At 42.1% G+C, this 23,600-nt stretch overlaps 1 protein-coding gene across 4 annotated transcripts in view; it reads left to right on the top strand.

Moving 5' to 3' along the window:
• RASEF (RAS and EF-hand domain containing) overlaps positions 1 to 22,757 on the top strand; it is a 369,451-nt gene extending 346,694 nt beyond the window's left edge. For 2 of the 4 annotated variants that reach the window (XR_013607103.1, XR_013607104.1), the window contains 3 exons: positions 4,864 to 4,940; positions 20,651 to 20,906; positions 21,333 to 22,757. Coding sequence is in view for 2 of the 4 variants with exons in the window: in XM_078675838.1 (XP_078531964.1) it covers positions 4,864 to 4,940; positions 20,651 to 20,759 (186 nt within the window). In the remaining 2 variants the exon portion in view is untranslated. Of the gene's footprint in view, positions 1 to 4,863; positions 4,941 to 20,650 lie in introns of all 4 variants that reach the window. The other 2 variants (XM_078675838.1, XM_078675837.1) reach the window with 1 other exon arrangement.
• Positions 22,758 to 23,600: the final 843 nt, after the last annotated feature.

Genomic DNA, 23,600 nt, shown 5'->3' on the forward strand with positions numbered 1-23,600 from the left:
ACACTGGGCTCCTCATGACAGTCTGTGGGGGGAGGGGGGGGGCATCATTTTACGTTATGCCACTGATTAATAGGCCAGGATTTGTTGAGAAAAGTCATGCACATGTTGTGCTATTCCCCTTTAGCAGTCAGTGCTGTCTTGTCAAGACTCCTGCAATCTTGTTTCTCACTGTCAAGACACCTCACCGAGTTCACCACTCGCATTCATTTGAAAGACTTGTTTGTATCAAGGCAGGGCAGGGCAGGGCAAATGCAGTCTGTCATCCTTCCAATGCCAGTGACTTCTGTATCACAAACTAGGTATTACTAATACTATTTATTCACAGCACTTACTAATGGCACAAGTGCAGGATAAATTATTATAAAAACAAGTTCCTCTTAGTAATAAACAATTAAAGTAAATGGAGAAATAGCTAGTATTTTATATGAAGATTCGAAATTGATATATTCACATATTGCAGTGTGTTCTTAATGCCCAGGTGTATACAAATAACACTTGTCTGCACTAATTGGATAATATCTTGCATTTATAGTGCTTACATTGTTTACTTTTTGTAAGCCGCTGAGGTAAGGCAAGCTAGATTTGGGAAATCCTGTGATCCTGGCAATCCTTCAATGAATTCCAGACAGAACTAGTAGTTGTATCAGTGTTCAGAAAACATCTTCACTGACTATCCACGTTCATGTTTCTGGGGTTGCAAAGTTGTCAGTATGCGTTTTTAGTTGTGTTGATTGTGTTGTGGTGGATTGTTTATTATCCAGGATACAATCTAGGGATTTTGCCTTGCCAACTAGTTAGGGCTAAACAGTGAGTGGGAGGACACTTGCGTTCTGCCTTTGGTCTGGGTGTCATTGGATTTTGGTGAAATTAGTAGAAATTCTGTTTGGATAGAATGAGTTTTGGGAACCTGCTGTGTAGGCAGTTTTGCACTTTTCTATATCTATTGTCAGGGCTTTGGTAAATTGATCTGAATATATTTTAAGACACAGCTGCTTTTCATAACAGTATTGGGGGATGTGTAGAACCAGCCCTTTTGCTTCTTCATTCAGTGGCTCAATAGGAAGGTTAATAATAGGGGGGCCAAAATGGGCATCTCAAGTCTCCATGCGGAGACAAGGAGAGATAAGATGAATATTCACTCACTCATGCGATGTTTGCAGCCACGGCCGGCAGTGGGAGTAAATTCAGGGCGGTGATGTGGGGAGGGGGAGGGGCAGGGTGGGGGGTAGAATTGTATGGATTACGGAGTTTTACAGGTAAGTAAACATTTAAATAAATAAAACGAATTTCGTTGCGCGCACTGCATCGCATTTTGGGATGCAGTATACTCAACGAAATTTGTTTTATTTATTTAAATGTTTACTTACCTGTAAAACTTCGTAATCCGTACATTACTACCCCCCACCCTGCCCCTCCCCTTCCCCACGTCTCCGCCCTGCATTTACTCCCACTGCCGGCCACGGCTGGATGTTTGATCCACCCCACCATAGGATAGAAAGCTGCTTAAAACATTGCTATTGAATCTCATCCTTTTTCACATGATGTTGATCAGTTGAATGGTTATTTCCATAGAAGGGTGTTGGAGGTCAAGAGGTTCCAGGATGCAAGCACCATCTTTGTCTTTGACCCCATTAGAGTTGTTGTTCCTGTGCCGTACTCTTCCCTAAAACTGGATTGGTTTGTCTGAGGTGTTTCATGTGGGCCCTGACAGAGGTGCAAAGTCTACCTGTCGTCATATGCCTTTCTGTCTAGGTACAAAATTAGGCTCATTTTGCAAACTTACAAACATTTAATTCATCAGATTGATGATGTTGAAGGGCCTGCTTATGAGTTGCAGGGTGCAGAGGTGCAAACATTTGGCATCATCATCAATTTTCAGCTGGCAATATCACACCTGCAACTTGCAGTTAGGAGTTTTGTTTCTCAGAAAGGAGAAATAGTCATGCAGATCCAGAAACACCAGGTCGTCTTCTGCATGACTATCTCCAATTCCAGAGGTTTTCTTCTCAGATCCCACACATGCTTTGAGCAGATGCTTAAAGGTTAGCGATTGAACAATATAAATTGCAGGATGGGTCAGCTCCAGGGCAACAGGGGAGGCTGACAGGTGGCTGCTTCTGCAGCCCGTGTCCGAAGTTCCGGGAGATGCTGGTCTTGGTTGGGGATTTGTGAACCTGAGTGTGTTTGTAGAAGGAAAGTACATGGAACATTGGAATATGTATCACAAAGTTATACCACTGCATGAGCACAATCAGTACCACAAATCAAAACCAGAATTAAAGCAGGGTGACCTATAATAGCGTAACATGTTGCCAGTCTTTTGAACTTTGGCACTGTGAATGTGCAGCAAACACAAAATAGCATGCAGGAGCTGGGCGGTTCATTGTTGGTTCATTCATAGATGGAGTATTTTAGTAAACGAAGCCACCTAATTTTAGGGATCCCACTCCAACTGAGTCATGTGCTTGAGGAAGTGATGGTAGTTGCATAAAGTGTTGCGATTACAAGGGTGATTTGAGTACTTTCTATTTTAGGGGGAAAACATGAAAAAGAAGGATCACATGAGAGGGTTTAAGTGTACTGGGGCATATGTTGAACACAAGGGTGCCCGGGTGAACCTTTGTGATAGTAGTTGATTACAGGAAGTACAGAGCAACCTGGCTAATTTTTTTTTTTACATTTATTTTAATTCTGAAATGACAGTGACTCAACTGTACTCAATTACATTCTCGGTAAGCTAATACACGTTCAAATTATAGACCATCAATAGCTTTTGAGGTTGGTCTGCGACTTATAGGGGTGTTGGTCATTAGGTAACCCTGTAACACTAACCTTCGCTCTTCAATAGAGGAAGATACATTAATGTACCATCCTTTATGACCAGGGGTAATACAGACTTTGAAACTGAATCAATAATAATTAAAACTAGAGAGGGGTGAATGATAAGGCAAGAGAAGGTTGATCAAGAACAATGGGTGAATTAAAACAAGGAGTTAGGTGGTTGAGAGTATGAAATTGAAGCCAGGTTGTGGACCAAGCAAACAATGCAGGGATATCAAGAAACATGGACAAGTAATTCAGTCAGCAAGTTGGACAACAACCCCAGTAGAGCCTCATCAAAAATAAACACTTTTATAATTAGTTTCTAGCTCATACACTATGCCTCTCCAATGTTTTCCAGCTGGCCATGGCCCCCATGCCCTCATTGCTGATTTTTAAATGGTGTGTGCAGTTGGTCTGTTATGATGTGGTGGTTCACAGGACTGAATTCACTGATAGGTCAACAAGGACAAGATTTCCACCTCTGTCTGCACACTCTTGTATCGTAAGTTGATCGCCCGGTCCTATGGCGAACACAACACTCACCATCACTCCATGACAGCCCACTTCTCCCCACTCCAAGACAATTTATGCAACTTCTCGGCGCTCCATAGCACTCCACTCTGCTCCACTTTATGACACTCCACACCACTCTCCTATACCCCACTAACTTTTAGCCATGCTGTACAGCAACCACACTGGTGTGTTACTTGGCTAAACCATTTTTCTACTGGTGACCATCTTGACTGAACAGGTTCATAGGGGATGGAATATTAGGAATTAGTCTGTAGTTGTTGAGGTCTCTATAAACAAGTGCTACAGTTTTCCCTGGGTGTTTTATGTAAGCTGATTTAAATTTGGGTGGAGTGAGGAAATGAAGAAGAGGTGTGATATTAAGAAAGTGGGACAGGGCCATGAGCAAATTGTGGAAGGAAACAGCACAACTGGGACACATCAGTTGCCTATGAAGTATGGCTCCTCTTGAGGGGAAAGTGTTCAGTCTGGGTGACTGTGTGTGTGTGGCGAAGTCTCCCAATTCACATGAGATTTAGGCGACTATCATGTGGTGTGTTAGTTTGGATTTTATTTACTTATGCATGTTGGCAATTTTGGGGTTGAAATGTTCAGATTTTTCAAGGGCTTCTTTTTACGGGAAGAACGATTTGGCTATATTGTTTGTGTTTTAGTTATGTCTATGCCTGATGGTAGCCAACACATTTCTTCTTCCTCGAAAAATACATATCTAACATGCATACATACATACATACATACATACATACATACGTACAGAGGTTTTGAGTGAGTCCTCATCATCTATTGGTATTTTATAGTGTAATTCATATTTTGATTCGGCCCATGAAAGCATGGAACATGGTACAATGGGTCAGTCCACTTTAGCCATTGGTTACTTTCTGTATGGTGGTATTATTCCCAAGCACAATGTGACATCTAGACAGAAAATACTCCTGTTCTTTGCCAGGGACTGGTGGACCGGTATGTCCTGTTTGCAAAAAATAAATTTCTCTTCCTTCTTTGTTAACCTTTATCTAGGGCTCGCTTACAGATAGTTTTAGCTTCGCTGAAGGTGCATAACATTAGTTTTTTTTTTTAAACAAGAACATAGAATGAACGAGACCAAAGCAAAACAGAACTTTATCCTGTACCATTCATTCTAAAATGCATCACATTCTATAATTTGTTGAAAACATTCCACGTGACTCTCTTTATCAACACCCCCTACCTCTTTTCCTAGCTGATGTACCAATCTGACCAAAACATATTAAAAGAGGTTCATATTACAACGCCCAAATCACAAAATTAGAAATTGATGTGCCCTATTATAGAATGTACTGGAATATCAGACATGTAGACTGCCTTGACCTACCTGGGATCCTTGCAACCATTATTGAGGCAACTCTCTAAGCATGGCACACTAGTTACATGCAAACCTGTCGCTCTCTTTAGCTTTCAAGCAGCTTTCCGCAGTGATTAAAGAAAAGTGCAGTTTCATGATAGACATGTTTTTATTCATTTCCTCCACAGACATATAATGCTTTATTCTGTGAAACAAGCGCCAAGGAAGGCTCCAACGTTGTGGAAGCGGTTCTTCATCTTGCACGGTATGTATGGTCTGAGGGAAAAACTCTTTCGTGTATACGTTGCTCTAGAATTGTTGTTTTATTCTCAGGTTTGTCACATTTTTGTTCCTGAAGTGCAGCTAGTTTTCTGATCGCTATGTACATTTTTATTTCACTTTCTTCCTTTATTAACTCATTTTATTTACAGCAGGCTCAGACTTTCATCTTTCTGACTTTAGTAAATCGAGTGCCATAAAGATGTCTGTTCTTTTTATAGCTCCGTAAAGCTTCAGAAAGCATAATCACACAAGATACAATTCTTGATGCTGTTATGATGGTAACTTGTCGTTCACCGACTTGTATGCTAGCTGCAGCATACTACCTGGAATTTAGCACAGCCTTTTGATCAAAAATGCAAAAGACAAAATCTGTAACAGCCGGCTGAAGTACATAAAACGAGCAACGGAATTGCAAATTTAATGTGGAGAAGTGTGGCTCAATGGTTAGAGCAGGCAGACCTCGATGCAGAACTCTGGCCAGGGACCAGGGTTCGATTCCTGCCTCGGCGGGTCTCGGGCTCATTAATTCCTCTGACTGGATATTCTCGCCTCAGTTCCTGTTCTGATCATGGGTCCCACGCTGCAACCCTGGGCAATAGCTTGCTTAGTCTCCACAACGGCCCCTACAACGTGAGGGATGCCTAGTCTGCACCATGGGGGTTCCCAGGAGTGGACACCCAACAGGGAAAGCCAGGAAGGGTTCCCTTGTGGTATTCGTACAAGCGCTGGGAAACCCACTGCAGGTAGCTGTGCGCTATACAAGTACAAAACATTTACAATGCATGCTGTCCGTCACACAGATTGGGGTTGACCGGTACCGTAAATAGTTCAGGACCTCGAATAGCAATTTGCTACAACTATACTATGAATTGAATACTTGATTTTGCCTGATACTATTGATGCAGCACTTTGCACTGTGCACATTTCTTGTGCAAATTCGTGTTTAGAGTGCACTTAAGATCTGGACTGATACTACTCATCAGAAATCAATACATTTAAGTAACGTGGAGCACATTTTGACCCACAAACGTGCAGATATTATGAGATTAGCAAACCATGAAGGCTTATTAAAAGGTTAGAAAAGTTATAAATTCAAATCATCAAATTAGTTGTAACTCTATAGCCAATGCATGAATGCATTTGTCAATATTAATTGAAAGCAACTCAAAATAATAGATACAAAGAAAAACTATTATAAAGTTGTCTCAAAACAAGTCAAAGCAGAATCAGTTTCCCATAAAGGAAAATCCCTACTCATCTAAACTAGGGAAAAGCCGGAAAGGTAGGAGAAGTCAGGTAGAAGGTGTCAGTGTTGATAGGCTCTGAAAGGATTAGTCTGTGCATTAAGTAAAACTTTGCCTAGTAAGCAGGGAAGACATCTCCCCAATCTGGTATAAAGGAAGCTAGGAGTGAATCTTCCTCTGAAAGAGGCCGAAATGGAATCTGCTCTAAAGGAAGTTAAAAGTGGTCTCTGTCTAAAATGCTACATACACATTCAGTAGAACCCAAAGATTCAACTAATCAAATGAAGACAGAAAAGATCAAATTCCAGTCTCACATCCTTGTTATAATATACAAAATTTCTTAATAGTAGGCTTCTACTGTGACCTACCAAACTAGCAGTTAAGGCGTACAGGCTGAACACACCTGCAGTTGAAACAAAAAGGCCTCTATTTGATTAAGAAATTCTTATCATACACAAAACATTTTCTGCATCAGAAATTAGAAAAATAAGCATGGAACGTTTCCAAAGTTGCTTCAACTTTTCGACAATAAAATAAATGTTCATGGTTTACAAATAAATTAATCAACTAACAGCCCTTTTGAAAATACAGGCCTACATTAACTATAATCAGTTTAAATGTGGGAAATAAGCAGAATATAAGTTGGTTTGTGGCATGTTATTGTTGATATATGTGCCCAAAACATGTAATACTGAACAATTTATTTCACTGCTACATAGTATATCATATTAAAATAACAGGAAGCAAAATAAAAAAACAACCAATGCATAAAAGCGAGCAACACAGCAAAGCAGAAGAAAAGTACACACTAAAACATAGCACAATAACATATTATTGTTTTATTGTGTTGTATTGTTATGCTGTGTTGTATCGTTGTGCTTTTAGTGCTAAGTTGAGTTGGGTTGGCTTTTGTCCTAAATAATTGGAGAGCTAGAGCAATGCTATTCTACCACCCTAGAAAGTGAGTGGTATATGATTGCATGCCCCAAGAACTTTAAAGGCATGTGCTGCATTTGACAGACATTGCAGCAGCATTTCTTTCCATATCTAAAGGAAGCAACATAACACAACACAATACACATAGAAAGCCACATAATAACACAATGAAAACATAACGGAGCATAGTGTATCAAAAGAGTCAAAGCGAATGTCACATTGCAAAAATGTAGCACAAAAACACAGCAGTACAAAATACAACACAACATATCCTCATCACACAAATTGTGATAAAACAAATATGCACAGACATTCTTGTTACACTTTACCACCTTCATTCTTGTTACACATTACCACATCCAAAAAGGTGCTTTCTTAACACACTGGAAAAAGGTGTTTTCACCAAACAGTCTTAGCTGCTTCGCTGGTAGGCCACTCCCCCCGCTAAGATTTTTTTGGCTATTTGGTGTAGTTCGTGCTTAGGCCCCTGTAACCTTTATCTACATAAGGTATCCATGCCAAATGTGTATCCTTTACTCCCAACATCTTGCAGGTTCTAAACGTACCAAGGGTTTATGGATTCCCCTGGAGGAAACAGAGAAATTGGCCAAAATACAGCTAATTTCTGGCAGTTTTCAGAAACATTTGCAAAAAGTGCTGCATAAGAAATGTCTGTTCTTTTTCCTGCAAAAGGTATCAACAAAGGGTTGTGGTGCTAATATCGCCATGGTCCCAGCTTTCAGGAACATTCAGACGTTTGTCAGAAAACCAACATTTTCTACACAGTTTTGGCATTTTACTGGGACATAGCCTATTTTTCCTATTTTTTGTGCTTTCAACCGGCTTCCAGTTAGTGGTAGTATAAACTATACATTTCAGAAAAATAGACAAAATTATGAATTCAGCAAGGGGTCATTTGTGTACATCCTTCAAGGTTTTTTATTTATTGAAACTAACAGTTGAAATAAAAAATATTGAAATTGAATTGAAAAAAACAACCATTTGTGCCAACATTTTCACCAGTAACTTCTTCTAAATATAGCAGATTTTGTAAAGCAATATACTGTTACATCCACTGAAACCTTCTGGTTGCGGGAATATATAGGACTTGTAGGTTTACTGAGAACCGGAGGAACCCAGAGACAATAACTGAACTGTGTCTTGCAATAGTGTGAAAAATAGGTATCAGGGAAACCTATATAATTCCAAAATGGGAACAAAATATACAGTTAGAAGCAGTGGTTATTTGCACATCTCCAAAATTGTGGGTACCCAAACAAGTATGTGAATTAGAGGACATTTTTCAAAATGATTTTTTTTTAACATTGACTTAAATTTGGAAGGCAGAAATGCATAGAAAGTCAATTGGCAATAACACGTGTTCTACTATTCTGTGTTCCCCTCAGTTTCCCGATACAAAATGGCACCTCACTTGTGTGGGTAGACCTAATACCTGCGACAGGAAACAGCTCGAAACACAACGTGGACACATCTAATTTTTCCAGTGAAGACTGACCCTTTTTTTGCAATATGTCTAGCTGTGAATTTTGGACTCTAGCTCAGCAGGCATCTAGGAAAACCTAGCAAACCTATACAACTAGAGACCCAGGGGAATACAGGATGGGGTGACTTGTGTGGCTCTCACTGGGTTCTGTTGCCCAGAATCCCTTCCAAACCTCAAACTTTGCCAAAAAACAAAGATTTTCCTGAAATTTCTGTGATGGAAAGTTCTGGAATCTGTAGGAAGCCACACATTTCCACCCACCCAGCACTTCTGCAAGTCTCCCTATAAAAATGATATCTCACTTGTGTGGGTAGGCCTAGTACCCATGACAGGAAAATGTCCAAAGCGCAACGTGGACCCATCACATTTTCCAGTGAAACTGACCCTTTTTCACAATATACCTAGCTGTGGATTTTGGACTCTAGCTCTGCCAGCACATAAGGAAACCTAGCAAACCTATACATTTTTGAAAACTAGACATCCAGGGAAATCCAGGATGGATTGACATGTGTGGATCTCACTAGGGTCTATTACGCAGAAACCCTTGCAAAGCTCAAACTTTGTCAAATAACACATTTTCCTCACATTTCTGTAATGGAAAGTTCTGGGATCGCTCTTCGGAATAACATTGCAAATCTGGAGGATCCTAAGATGGCGGCCATGAGCAGCGGCTGAGCGGCAGCATTGGACACAGCGCGGATACATTTCGATGTAACCTGATGTAACCTCGACACTCAGGCTCTTTTTTCATGACAGTATCTCCTGTATGCCAAAGGGAAAGTAGCGCTACGAAGATATGAGGCTACATGATCTGCCAGGTACACGGTGCACTAAGTGAGCAGAGCGAGGGGGAGACATACAGCCACCGCACGGAGACAGACGCCCATCCATAAGCAGCTTCAAGCCGCGAGGTAGTAAAGCGGCATAGCGGCGGCCAGACTACCTGGATGTTTACCTTGCTGTAACTCGATGGAACTCTGATGCTTTTTCTGAGCGGTCCTCACAGCGGGCTGTTCCCCACGGGTCGGCAGAGGCTCCTGGCTTCAGTCTTGCTAAGAGTCGGGCTGGCTCACAGCCCCAGCAGAGCTCGCGGAGTTCGCGGAGTCTGGAGGCGGGCCACACAAGGCCGGCGAGACCTGGTGAGCGGAGCGGAAGCGGCAGCTGCAGACCCGACAGATCCGACAGACCCGACAGGCCGGCGCAAGGAGGTTGGGAGGTTCGGTGCTGCGGGGGACCAGTCAAGGTGAGGCAGAGGATCTCTCTGCTTATAGTGCTTGCCCTACCTATGGCTCCTAAAACTAACACTGGGGGTAAGCCACCCTCAAAAAAGAAAGTTATGGTTGATGGTGTCTCTGTGACAGGCAATGCAGGCAATGCAGACAGCTCCTTAAGCATGGTTTCTGCGGTGAACACCGGGACTGAGCGAGCAGTATCAGAAGCAGGATCAGGGCGGGCCAAGCTGCAACCACCCACAGGGCAGAATACCCCTAAATAGATGCGTCCTCCTTCAGCTAGAACCCGACAAGCGACAGCCACCGCGATTGTTAGTGTGGTAGAGCTGCTGAATCGCAATGAAAAGAAAAAAAAACTGAAGGAGTTGGAACCGGACTCAGCGGCGGCCTCTGTGTTACCTGGGTCACCTGTGCTACCTGTGTTACCTGTGTTGCCTGAGATACTCACTGCACCATTACCGGCTACTACTCCAGTTGAAGAATCTGCAACCGATCCTGGCATAGACCCTGCACCACAACCAGCAGCACAATCAATCCCATACCCTCAACAACCGTCTCATCCTCAAACACAGTTGCTTCAGCCATGTCAGGAGGACGGAGTCATGGTTGACGTCTCAGGCGGGGACAAGATTCTGATGACGCAACTGGAATCCCTAGCTGCTGTATCTCCGGGGGCTGACGATACCGGTGCTGTCGACGATAGTGAGATCATAACCCCTGTACTCTCAAAAGATGCGATAAACCCTCCAACGGTAGTGATAGTACTCCCACCAACTAACAGTGGGGACGTTCAAGGGGGTTCAACAACAGTCGAAATATTTAAAGAGAGTGCCACTTCTATCACGGTCCTGGAGGATCCTAGGGGCCTAATCGTCAATGCTAAAGCAAATGCAACCTATTCCGGGGTCATTCACGGCGAAAGGGAAAAGGAGAAGACCCCCAGCGAGTGCTTCTTTTCAGTCACAGAGGAGGCCAACTGGTCGGAGGATGACGAGCCCCATAGCTCAGATATCGATGGCAGTAATCCGGAAACAGAGAGTGATAGTGAGACAGGGTTACCATCATCTAATATCAAAAATGTGCCCCCTCAAAGGGACCAAACAGCATTAACCTGGGATCACTCTCCTACAACATCTCTACAAGGGAACTCTAATTTGGACATGGGTAATGCACGGCATCACGAGACTACGCAGCCGTCAATGATGGCAATGATGGAATCAATTCACCAAGGAATAACTGCACACAGAGAAGAGACCCGGTCAGACAGCCTTAAATCCCAAGCTGCGATGAGAAAGATGAAAGCAGTGGTTAGAAAGCTTTCGAAAGCCTGGGTAAGTGTTGGAGATAGGGTCTCAAACCTAGAGGAGAGGGTAGTTGCCACTGAAGCAGAGGCGGCTGCAGCCACAAATAAGGTGGAAACGCTGGGAGCCCAAGCAATTGATGTCCAGTGGAAGCTGGAGGACTTAGAGAACAGGCAAAGAAGGAACAACCTTAGGGTCCTTGGTATCCCGGAAGGGATTGAGGGTCAGGATGTCAAAATGTTTATTGTCAGAACCTTCGAGAAAGCCTTCCCAGACATCGCCGGTTGGAACTGGTCCACTGAAATTCAGAGAGCACATAGGACACCCTTCAAACTGAGGCAAAATGCCAGAGAGGGCGATAGAGAATCTATATAGGTAACTTTCTTCTCCGCCAGTCCATATCAGAGAAAGCGCGGCCAGACGCCAAAAGAACCTTTGAAGGAGGGTCCTTCTTCGTAAGGCCAGATTTCTGCCACTCCACCGTGGAACGGCGCTGGAGATTAAGACAATTAATCAAACCTTTCCAGGACAAAAGAGTGCAGGTTTATCTCATCAATCCTGCTCAGTTAAAAGTAATTCATCTAGGCAAGACCATGTACTCCTCCTCGGAAATCAAGGCTCAGGAGTTTCTAGACTCTTTATAGCACGTTACATGACCTATATAAGCCAACAAGGGCTAAGGTCTTAATTTTTGACATTGACTGAAGTCTAAGGCTAAGCTTAGTTTAAGTTTGAATCCCACAGAGGTAAGGGCGTTACGTTATGGAGGTTTACGGTTACACATAAGGTCGAGGCTGAGGTCTGACAAATAGATTGCACTGTGTCCGCTGCTGGTCTGCATCCATCACACGCACAGACCTAGTCTGCGCGCCTCACCTGGGAGTGGGTTGGGGTCAGGGGGGTGGGGAGGGGGGGAGTCTCGAGGGAGGGGGGAAAGGGGGAAAAAGAAGTAAAAAGAAAGTTCATGCAATAAATATGTTTACTGATATAACTGAGATGCTGAAAGTGGTTATGCATATCGGTGCTAGATTTAGGATAAAATGTGATTGGTTAGTATGTTGGCTTTTTTCTCTCCAGGGGTAAGTCAAGGATTAAGCTAATTAGCCTCAACATAGGAGGGCTGAACGATTGGAAAAAGAGGGAAAGGTTTGAGGAGTATGTTAAACTAATCAGGGCCGATATCGTGTGTTTACAAGAGACTCACCTACCCTGGAAAAAGAAACATTGGTTGAATATAAGGGGGTATGAAATTTTATCTTGTTCCTCACAGACTTCAACTGTTAGGGGGGTAGCTATTATAGGCCGGGTAGGTCTGGGAGGAGTTAAAAAATCAAAAGCTGATCCATTGGGCAGATGGGCAATATGTGAATTGAAATTAGGCATTACTCTATGCTCAGTGTACGGATCTAATCTGGATGACCGGGGGGTGATGGATCACATCGAGAGGGAACTTACTAACTGGCCATCACCTATAGTAATGTGTGGTGATCTCAACATCTCAGCAGATTTTACAGGCAACACCCCATATAGTGGCCGCAAGCCCCGGGTATTTAGGGCGGTATCCTCCATAATTCATTCTTATGGGTTGAAGGATGTCTGGGGCAACCAAAAGAAAGATGAACCCGGGTTCACATATTTCTCACACCCATTTAATAAACACACAAAACTGGATTATTTTTTGGTATCAGCTACACATCTTAGTAATGTCGAAATTTCAATGCTCCCTATGTTAATATCGGATCATAATCCCCTTGTCTTGAATATGTCTGTTAATAAACCAAGGGAAAAAACCAGACCCTGGACCTTTGATAGAAAACTCTTAGCGGATAGCAATTATATAGCGCATATAAAGGGCTGGTCCCAGTCTTTCTTCGATGCAAATAGATATAGTGCATCCCGGGGCATGGTTTGGGATAGTTTTAAGGCTGGTTTGAGAGGGGAGACAATCAGCTTCTCTGCGCGGCTGTGGAAAAAAGTTAAGGAAGATAGAGAGCGTCTCTTGGCTAAATTGGCGGAGGCAGAGGAACAACATAGGAGAGACGTATGCCACGGGATCCAGGGGACTCAGAGCCTAGAAAGATTAAACAGCATAAAGGCAGATATCCAGCAGCAATTGGCAAAGAAAGCTGCAGCAGAGTATCAGACCCGTAGAGTTGGTATGTATGAAACAGGCGAGAATGCAGGTAGGGCTCTAGCGCTACGGATAAGACAAGCCACATCAAAAAACATTATTACTGAAATCAAAGAAGGTGAGCAGACCTATAAAAAGCCAACTGAAATTCTGGAAGTCTTCAGGAGGTTTTATCAGGATCTCTATAAGGAGGATACAGATATAGTCTATCCGGGCACAAATTGGCAGGATACAGGTATCAATTTGACGCCTAACGAGAGGGAATCTTTAGAGCAGAATATTACTATGGAGGAGCTTTTTCAGGCATTAAAAGATTTGTCTGCAGGTAAGGCAGCAGGGCCCGATCTCATACCTCTGGAAGTCTATAAATACCTGAGGGAAGAAACGGCACCTCTCCTGTTAGACCTATTCAACGGGGTTATTAATACAGGTACCATACCAGAATCCTGGACTAAAACCAACATAGTGGTTTTTCACAAAAAGGGCAAATCGAAGGAAAGTCCGGGCTCTTATCGGCCCATATCGCTAATAAACAGCGACAACAAACTATATGCTAAAATACTGGCTACACGGTTGGGGAGGATTATCGCGGGCCTCGTCTCTCCCTGGCAGCATGGCTTTATCCCTGATAGGGGTACCACTGACCATATTAAAAGAGCTATAACTCTGTTCGACATGCATGCTGCGGGGGAGGGGGGGATTGCGATGATCCTCCTCGACGCAGAGAAGGCGTTCGATCGGGTCAGGTGGAGCTTTCTCTGGAAAGTGATGGCTGGTAAAGGATTTGGCCCTAGATTCCTGCAGGCAATCAAGGCCATGTACTACAATCCAACAGCTAGTATTCAGCTAATGGGCGAAGGCTCCAACCAGATCCATATTTCAAGAGGGACGAGACAAGGGTGCCCGTGCTCACCCATCCTATTTGCACTGTATATAGATCCCATGATTTGCCACATTAAGAGCAATATCAACATAAAGCCAATTGTTACCAATGGATTTGAAACTAAAATCCTCGCATACGCGGACGACATAGCTATCACCACTGTTGATCCTGCTAGTGCTATGAGGGAAATAATTAGTATTACTTCGGATTTCGGGAGGGCATCTGGATATCGACTTAACGTGGCAAAAACACAGGTATTATGTTCAAGAAATACAGTCAAACTGGATGATAGATATGTGGATTCAGTAGTTTATCTAGGAATTACAATCAATGCCCAGACACAGGAAATCATTAAAGATAATTTTTCACCACTACTGGCGAAAATGAAACAGGACTTAAAAAGAATCGATACCCTCCATCTATCAATTATAGGCAGGGTCAATGTCATTAAAATGACAATGTTCCCGAAGATCTTATATAAATTTCGGTCCATCCCCTTCAAAATAGATGACATATTGATCAGGGAAATGGAGGCAATTTTTATGAACTTCGTTTGGCAATATGGTAAGGTGAGGAGATCAATTAAATTTATGTCTCTACCCCAGGGACAGGGTGGATTAGGCATACCTAATCTAAAATTATATAATTGGTCTTGTCTCCTCACAGATATGGCTATACTCTTTTTTCCTGTTGACACGATACACTGCCAGCGTGGTATTCCATCTATATACCAGCTAGCACTAGGGAACGAAGCATATGGGGTATTGCTAAGGAATTATGATAAACGTTTCTTCAAGGCCTCAGGCTATAAAATACTGGAAGATATTCGGGTGGTATGGTTGGCCATACAGAAGAATCAGAGCATCCCGAAGTTTAACAAACACACTCCACTCTGGAAATCAGGGCTATTCCCGCACTTGAGCAGAGACGGCTCCTGGAGACATTGGGAAAGACAGGGAATCACCACATTAGGTCAAGTGATGATAAAGGATGTTCTGAGGCCCCTTGATCTTCTGAAGTCACGATATTCACTTCAAGGCTCCCAAGAGTTTAAATACATACAATTGACTAACACAATTAAATCAAAAAGACCCACCATAAACATATCAAAAGACTGTACACTTTTAGATTACATGAAGGGAGGTGGTCGTCGTATAAGGAAAATATATGCATTATTCTTGGGAACGCTACCAGATGATATGCTTAAGACAGAGGCTACCTGGGTTGGAAAATTGAGAGATCCCGATATCGATTTAGACAGAGCCATTCTTATGGATAAAAGGTTCCTACAGTCCTCAAACTTAAGAGCACAGCACTTTAAAACCTTATTCAACTTATATTATACACCGGCAAAATTGTTCGAATGGGGAAAGAGAGCGGATAACAACTGCCCTAGATGTGGTAATGGTCCTGCTGATTTACTTCATATGTTTTGTAGCTGCGAGAAACTAGGGCCAATTAAAAATGAAATTGAAAAGTTTTTAGAGGGGCTGCTAGCTGTCAGAATAGACCTATCCCCTACACTCTTAATAATTGGGTGTGACGCCAAATTAGGTTTAAGTGTAGAGTCAGAGGCACTTGTTTTTATAGCAACAGCTGTTTTTAGAATATTAATTGCTGCTGCATGGAAGGACATTGGGGCTCCAACCTTTCAAATGTGGATTTGTAGGCTGCTCGGGATTCATAATATCGAGTCGGAGCTGTATGCACTGAAGGGAGTGAAATCCAGGGATATGGGACTAAGGATTTGGTCGCCCGTGGCATCATGGAGGCGGTCAAAAACTGGGGGTCAATAGTCTTTAACACCCATGGAGATATTCCTTGATACTCTTAACATATTTACTGTATTTAAGCCCATACTCTCTGTTTTAACTTGTTTTAACATCTTTCTTTTACAAGTTGAGATTCAATTATGCGTATTTAACATTCTGTATGCATATCTATTTGGTATTTCTATGTCAATACGTTCTTTTTGTTATGTATAGAAATATTATATTGTCATGAACTTTCAATAAAAAAAAAAAGGAAAGTTCTGGGATCTGTGTGGAGCCACAAACCTCCACCCATCCACCATTCCCCCAAGTTTCCCGTAAAAAATATACCCTCACTTGTGTGGGTAGACCTTGTGCTCATGACAGTAAATGGCCAAAACTCAACATGGACACGTCGCAATTTTCCACAGAAAACGGACCCTTTTTTTATCAATGTGCCCAGCTGTGGATTTGGGCCCCTAGCTTAGCCGGCACCTAGGGAAACCTAGCAAACCTGTACAAATTTAAAAATAAGACACCCCGGGGGAATCCAGGATGAGGTGATTTGTGTGCCTCTTACCAAGTTATGTTACCCAGAATCCCTTGCAAACCTCAACCTTAGTAAAAAAAAACAAATTTTCCTTACAAGTCTGTGATAGAACGTTCTGGAATCTGCAGGGAGCCACACACTTCCACCCACCCAGCATTCCTCCAAGTCTCCCGATAAAAATGGTACCTCACCTGTGTAGGTAGGCCTAGTAACCGTGACAGGAAATGGCCCAAATTGCAACGTGGACACACCACATTTTTCCAGTGAAAATGGAACCTTTTTTGCGCAATGTGCCTAGCTGTGGATTTTGGACCCTAGTTCTGCCGGCACCTAAGGAAGTCTAGCAACCCTATACATTTTTGAAAAGTAGATATCTGGGGGAATCCAGGATGGGGTGATTTGAATCCAGGATGGGGTGACTTGTGTGGCTCTCCCCAGGTTCTGTTACTCAGAATCCATTGCAAAGCTCAAACAGTGTAAAAAAAATAATTCCCTCGTATTTCTGTGTTAGAAAGTTTTGGAATCTTTGTAGAGTCACGCACTTCCACCCACCCAGCATTCTCCCAGGTTCCCTGATAAAAATGGTACACAATTGTATGAGTAGGTCTAGTACCCACGACAGGAAATGACAAAAAAATGCAACGTCTGTCACATCACATTTTTCCACTGTAAACTGACCCTTTTTTTGCAATGTGCCTAGCTGTGGATTTTGGGACCTAGCTCAGCGGCACCTAGAGAAACCTAGCAAACCTTTACATTTTTTTAAACTAGACATCCAGTGGAATTCAGGATAGGGTAACTTCTGTGGCTCTCATCAGGTTCTGTTACCCAGAATCCCATGCAAAGCCCAAACTTTGTAAATAAGAATAAAAACATTTTTCTCACATTTTTCTCACATTTCTGTGAAGGAAAGTTCTGGAATTTGCATTATGCCACAAAATTCCACCCACCTAGCATTCCCCCAAGTCCAGCCTGATAATAATGGTACCTCACTTGTTTGGGTAGCCCTAGTACCCTCGATAGGAAACGGCCCATAACGTAACATGGACATATCACTTTTTCCACTGAAAACTGACCCCTTTTTTGCAATGTGCCTAGCTGTGGAATTTGGGCCATAGCTCAGTTGACTCCTTTTGGAAATCTAGCAAACCTGTACCTTTCTGAAAACTAGACACACATAAGATTCCAGGATGGGGTGACTTGTGTGCCTCTCTCCAAGTTCTGTTAACCAGAATTCCTTGCAAATCTCAAACTATGTCAACAAAAGCACATTTTCCACACATTTCTGTGATAGAAAGTTCTGGAATCTAATTAGAGCCACAAACTACCACCAACTCAGTGTTCCCCCTAGTCTCCCGATAAAAATGGTTACTTACTTGTGTGGGCAGATAAGGGGCTATTGTCCTCATCTGCCTAGAGGGCAGAAAGACTATGGCAACTTTTCGGGGGTTGGGGGAATTGGCATGCCCATTCTGGGCAGCTCCCGCCCCTATATATAAAAATAAAAAGCATAATCCCTGGTGCATAGCGGATTTTCTGTCCCCCCTGGGGTGCAGATGAGGGGCTATTGCCCCCAGCTGCCTTCTGGGATGGCAGAAAGACAGCATCAGTTTTGGGGGGGGCATTGGCATGTCCATTCTGAGCAGCCCCCACCCCTGAACTATAAAAAAGAATCCCTGAGTCTGGTATGTTTCCTGCCCCCCGGGGGGGGGGTTGCAGAAAGACTGAATATGCCCATTTAAATATGGGGGGCAAAGACCCTTGCCCAAGGAGCCACTCCCCCCTCCCTAGTGCCTAGTGGGTGGATCCCTGCTTGGGGATCGCTCTCCTGTGGTAATCCCCATTGGAAAGGGGAGATTCTCCCCTTTCTAACAATACCTATCCCGTCTGCCTATGTGCTTGGGCGCGGAGATAGCACCATGAGCAGGATCGTCTCACTTCAGTTTCAGATTCAGTGAAACGATGTCGGAGCACCATGCGCACTGATTGTCATTTCACTGGGAAAAAATGCCTCGGGAGGTTGGGAAAGCTCCCTCCTCCAAAGGCAAAAAACAAAAGGAAATACATCTGCTGTTTACAGCAGAGGTATTTAGTGCCACTGTGCAGAATGGTTCTGTCATGCACACACATGCACTGTGGCTCATGAGGGAACTATTCTGTCATGAGGATGGAAAGGGTTAATTCACCACCAAGGGAAGAGAATAGTGTCAGTCAAAAATATTTTGGAATCCGGCTGCATGTTGCAAAGCATGTAATTCCAAGCAAGGTGGCTGATTCAGCTTCTTTGTGTCCAGTTTGATGCCACACCATCGCTGTGTGTATGTAGGTTTACGTGTATCTATTGTTTCTCAAATAATAATTAGCAGGAACATTTTAACATCTGCTGCACAAGTGTTGACACCGTTGATGCTATGAACGAAGGTGACATTCTGTGTGTGCCCCTGAGACCACAGGTAATCAAAATGTGGTGCTAATATTGCATCCTTGGGTAAGTCACTGACATTTGAGCCCAGGATGGACATAATAACTGCCTCATACATTAAAAGCCCTAGGAAAAAACGTTGGGTAACATTGTACTCAGTGTAGGCAGTACCTAAAATACAGTTCATGGTTGTTACCTTTTAAAATATATATATATATATATGTTTTCTATAGTGATCATTACACTCTCACAAAACATAACCTCACAAAGTCAAAGCTACAAGAAAGTGACGAATACATTTATAAGCCCCTACTGTGAACCTAAACTGGTTTAGGAAATATGTTCTCCCAGTGTTCTTATCTAATAGAGGGGAGAAAGACATAAAAGGTAACATGGAGAATCAAACTAAATTTCAAACAAACATGACTTGCTTTGGTATCTAAAATACAGTTTGTGGTTCGTGACTTCAAAAGGAAAGCCTGTTGTGAAAAGAAAAGGTACTATCTGCTGTGAATGCCTACTGCGCCAGATCTTCCATACACAATTATAAAGCAATTTACGTAATAACTTTAATTCTAATTTATTTGAAGAAATCTACTTATTCCTAGAGAGGTTTGTGCTAGGGTGTTAGCTGTTTGAAATAAGTGCGTTAACTGTGACTCTTAAAATATTCAATATTTTAACTGACTTAAAGGCATGAGGTAATGAAAAGTGATGCTACCAGTGCTTAATTTGAGCCGGTGGTTTCCGCTGCTCTACACCAGCACTTAAATGTCCACACCGGCGCTTATAGTGCAAACTCAACCCAAAGGTATTGGAGCACTTTTCATGAGCACCAGTTAAGGACACATTTATTTTTTGTAGGCACGGGGATATTAAGTGACTTGCCAAGAATCATAGGATGTTGATCCTAGCAGAGCCTCGAGCCTGGTTCCCCAGCTCCAAAGTCGGCAGCTCTGGCCCCTACACCACATCCTCTCACCACATGTAGGGTTTCATAGTTAGCAGTTGTTAATTCTGTTATGGGCGGCGCTAATAGGAGGGCTGGTGCAAGCTGCCTCCTGACGAGAGCCCCAGCATTTATTTTTTCACAAATGAATCATTGCCCATTTCCAATGAAAAGTGCTGCATTAAGGATGGCACAGACATCAAGGATGCTTCTAAAGCTAAGTTTAGTTCCAGGTGTAAGGGATACAGCCGGAAGAGCAGCCAGAGGAAAAGCAACTGCCTTAGTTTCAAAGCATCACATCCCACCCAAGAGTGAAGTCGTGAGAACTACACTTTCCTCCCTTCATTCCATATTATTCCCTCCAAGTGCCACCAAGCTAAACCCAATAGGTAACATGCAGACCAGGCACATATATATATATAAATCTCTGAATTTCCAGCAGAAAATGAGTGACTTTATTCCACCCAGCTGTGAGAGTAATAAAGGATTGATCAAGCACGTATGTTTATACATAAATGGTTAAAAATGTGAAGTCAGAGGGAGGAGAGCGGAACCCAGTGGAAGTCAAATGCCATGTCCATAAGCAGTAATATTTGAAGGCGACAGGATAGGAGTATTTTCTGTACCCACATGAGAAATGTGTATTGGCTGTTGATCATATTTGTACCAAATATGAAATTGATGTGTCTTGCTAATCATGGAAAAGTTTCAATAAAAAGATTTACAAAAATCAGTTATGCCATGGACTCCGCACAGAGCTAACAGTGTATGTGTCATTATCATTCCTCAGTGACGTGAAGAAGAGATGCGATCGAGGCGACCATCGGGAGTCGGTGACCAACCTCACTGGGACGCTCACCAAAAAATCCGCACAGACGAAGAGCTGCTGTGCTTCGTAAACAGACAGATGTTTCACCAGAAGCATTGCTCCTGTCCATTCTGCAATGACCATTCATGAAGGATTTTTATTTTCGGTTGATATTTTGATGGCTACAAAAACTGTCAAGACGGATAACTATGTGCCAAAAGTCCATTTTCGATAGCTGGTTTTATTTGCTTCTGCTATATAACAAATTTAAGGAGTACCACCAAAGATAAGGCTAAGCAGCCGATATTGGTGGAATGAGACACTAGTGTGAAAGAAGAAGTCCTTCTTTGTTTTTAAGGAACCCCTCACTCACCGACCTGGTCGGTGACATGCTTCATCATCGGGGCCACCTTGACAGCCGAGTGCCGCCAAGGTGTGCTACGACACCTGAGATACAGTGGAGCGGGTATGTGAGTGATGAATGTGAAAAAAGAAAAAAAGTCAGTGAGTTAAAAATTGTCCTGGTATGACTTATCCAAATATTATTATTCTAAGGCTACTGGACAATGTTAAAAACAGTGTGTGTTGATACAATAAAGGCTTTAATAGGACCTAGTGTATCTGTGGTATGTGTAGGTCTACATGTTTCAAACCAGAGTGGGAGTTTATTTGCTTCTGTCCACGGGTGCACAGCCCTCTGAGGAACACGACTTTACCAGCCTGAGAAATATTTATAATGCATCTCTGAACATATTATATTATAGCTGCTTTGTTAGATAATCTCTGTGTCTGTTGCAGTATAATTGGATTGTACACTTTGCGAAGCTGATGTGGAGTTAGTAGCGATTAAACACATGAGCTCTTTACCATAGGCCTAAGTACAGGTGGGTATCACCCACTATATGAATATGAAATTCCATGAAAAGGCCGAGATCTAAGGGGTCTCAATGAATGTTCTTCGCCTCATTTCTTGATCCACATACAAACTCTATTAGTTTTAAGTAAAATGACGATGTGAATGAACCTCTCTCTTTAACCTCTGAGGAAACTGGATAAAAAAATGAGAAATAAGATTATTAAAAAAAAATTATGATTCTCTACCAGTATATCCCAGATCACATTCCTAAAGGTGAGGTACTGATAACTCAACATTTCACGAACAAACAAAGCATTTATCTGTATGACATATGTTTCCTCCGTGAACTAAACAAAAATATCAATGAAGAAGTTTTTCAACGGAAAAACAAACAAACAAACACAGCATGGCAGCTAGTGTTGTGCCTTTTTTTGCAAACCTCACACAATTTGCCTCTCCCACCAGGCAGAAGGTGTACTCTTCACTGAGAGTATTCCACGGTGTACTGTCTGTCCTTCAAGAGGGCCATCAAAACTGCAATCCGTCTTACCTTTCAAACCACCAAAGAAAAATGTTACATTCAAATTTATGAGAAGGTAATCTGAAAAATCATTTTATTTAGTTGGTCTACATTCCATTTTTGTAAAGTTTACAGCCTTTGCATTTCTACGTTATTTATAAAGAAGACATGAATATATTGTATTGAGAGTTGAACACTTTTTAGTGCGATGACACTTCTATTGACTTTTTATAACCTATAAGAGAGATAATTCCAATGAATTAAAGTCTATTTTAACTAGTCAATCTACTCATTTATATAGAGCAAGCTTACCTGCACGCTCAGTGGTAGAACGTCTAGTATAGAATAGTAGACACCAATAGCGCATTGAATTGTAACCATCACAGTACTTGTAGTGAGGCCTCAAACTACATTGGCGGTAACCATGGTACCTTAATTTATTCCAGATATTCCTGCTGGTTTGACTAGAATGTTCTAAATGAGGGTGCAGAGAACGTACAACGTAAAGCTCAGCTCTCTTTCTAAAGACAGACGCAGGAGTAAGAAGATTGTGTACATAGCTATTTATGAAAGTATCTATTTAATCTATTTTGGTATATTTCGTGATCTTCGGTGATTGTAAATCATGAGATTCATGTATCTTTTGGAAAATAGTGAAAGAATTGAAAAATTCCACGTGTTAATTAAAGATATAATAAAATAACAAATACAAATCATGTATTACTTTTTTTTAGAGAACATGAACTGTCAGGTGATATTTTCTGTAAATGAGCGAACTATTTAAGCTGTGCAAAAGTATTTGAAACTTTAAGCTGTTTTTTATGTAGGCCATGGAAAAGGATGCTTCCAGTTGAGATGTATTATTATATAAAATAGTCGAAAAACTGCTCTACCCACCTCTAAACTCTGTATCTGAGTAATGGAAGACTTCGATTCTAGATTCTAAAATGAAGCGTGTACGCAAACGTTTGTTCAACATGCAAAGATACATTTACTTTTACATATACCGCTGTTCTTATCTCTTGTTTAACTTAAGGAAAAGACCGAGAGAGAAGGTGCACGAGTTTGGGTTTTCATATACTGAACATCTCTTAGAAGAATCAATAAGAATCAGGAAATAATAAAATAATCTATATATATAAAAACGAATGTCTGTCTGTCTGTCTGTCTGTCCTTTATGCATTACTACACCATTCATCCGATCGCCATAAAACTTTGGGAAGTTGTTGAGTACACTCCCGCGAAGGTTTCTGGCATATGCATTACTACACCATTCATCCGATTGCCATGAAACTTTAGGAAGTTGTTGAGTACACTCCCGCGAAAGTTTCTGGCATATGCATCACTACACCATTCATCCGATCGCCATAAAACTTTGGGAAGTTGTTGAGTACACTCCCGTGAAGGTTTCTGCCATATTTTTTTTTTTAAATATCTGCCCCCCAGGCCCCTCATAATCTTTTGAATACTGATGTACACACCAGACGGAAAAACAACAAATCCTGTATCCACAAGCACTTCAATAAAAAAATAGAATTAAGACACCATTCATCCGA

This window comes from Lissotriton helveticus, chromosome 2_1 (assembly GCF_964261635.1).
Source record: "Lissotriton helveticus chromosome 2_1, aLisHel1.1, whole genome shotgun sequence".
Lineage (NCBI taxonomy): Eukaryota > Metazoa > Chordata > Amphibia > Caudata > Salamandridae > Lissotriton > Lissotriton helveticus.